Source organism: Eimeria mitis, genomic scaffold (genome assembly GCF_000499745.2).
Source record: "Eimeria mitis Houghton genomic scaffold, Emh_scaff7104, whole genome shotgun sequence".
NCBI classification, from domain to species: Eukaryota; Apicomplexa; class Conoidasida; order Eucoccidiorida; family Eimeriidae; genus Eimeria; species Eimeria mitis.
The window spans coordinates 1,122-1,351 of NW_013575171.1; the positions used below are offsets into that span (position 1 = coordinate 1,122).

The 230-nt window shown below is 55.7% G+C and overlaps 1 protein-coding gene across 1 annotated transcript in view; it reads left to right on the forward strand.

Moving 5' to 3' along the window:
• Window positions 1-230, forward strand: part of EMH_0090300 (uncharacterized protein) — a gene marked incomplete at both ends in the record, with an annotated part of 2,301 nt that overhangs the window by 1,013 nt on the left and 1,058 nt on the right. Inside the window, one exon of the mRNA XM_013501561.1 lies at window positions 123-182. Within this exon, the coding sequence (XP_013357015.1) occupies window positions 123-182 (60 nt within the window). The remainder of the gene's footprint in view (window positions 1-122; window positions 183-230) is intronic.

Genomic DNA, 230 nt, shown 5'->3' on the forward strand with positions numbered 1-230 from the left:
TGCAGCACAAACTCGTACCACAAGTTAAACAACTCAAAGCTGCTGCTGCTGCTGCTGCTGCTGCTGCTGCTGGGGATGCTGATGCTGCGGATGCAAATGCTGCTGCTGCTGCTGCTGATCAGAGGGATTTTAATGCGACTCAGCAGCAGCAGCAGCAGCAGCAGCAGCAGCAGCAGCAGAAGGTGCAGCTGCTGCTGCTGCCTAGTGAAGAAGGAGAAGAGACAGAGCTG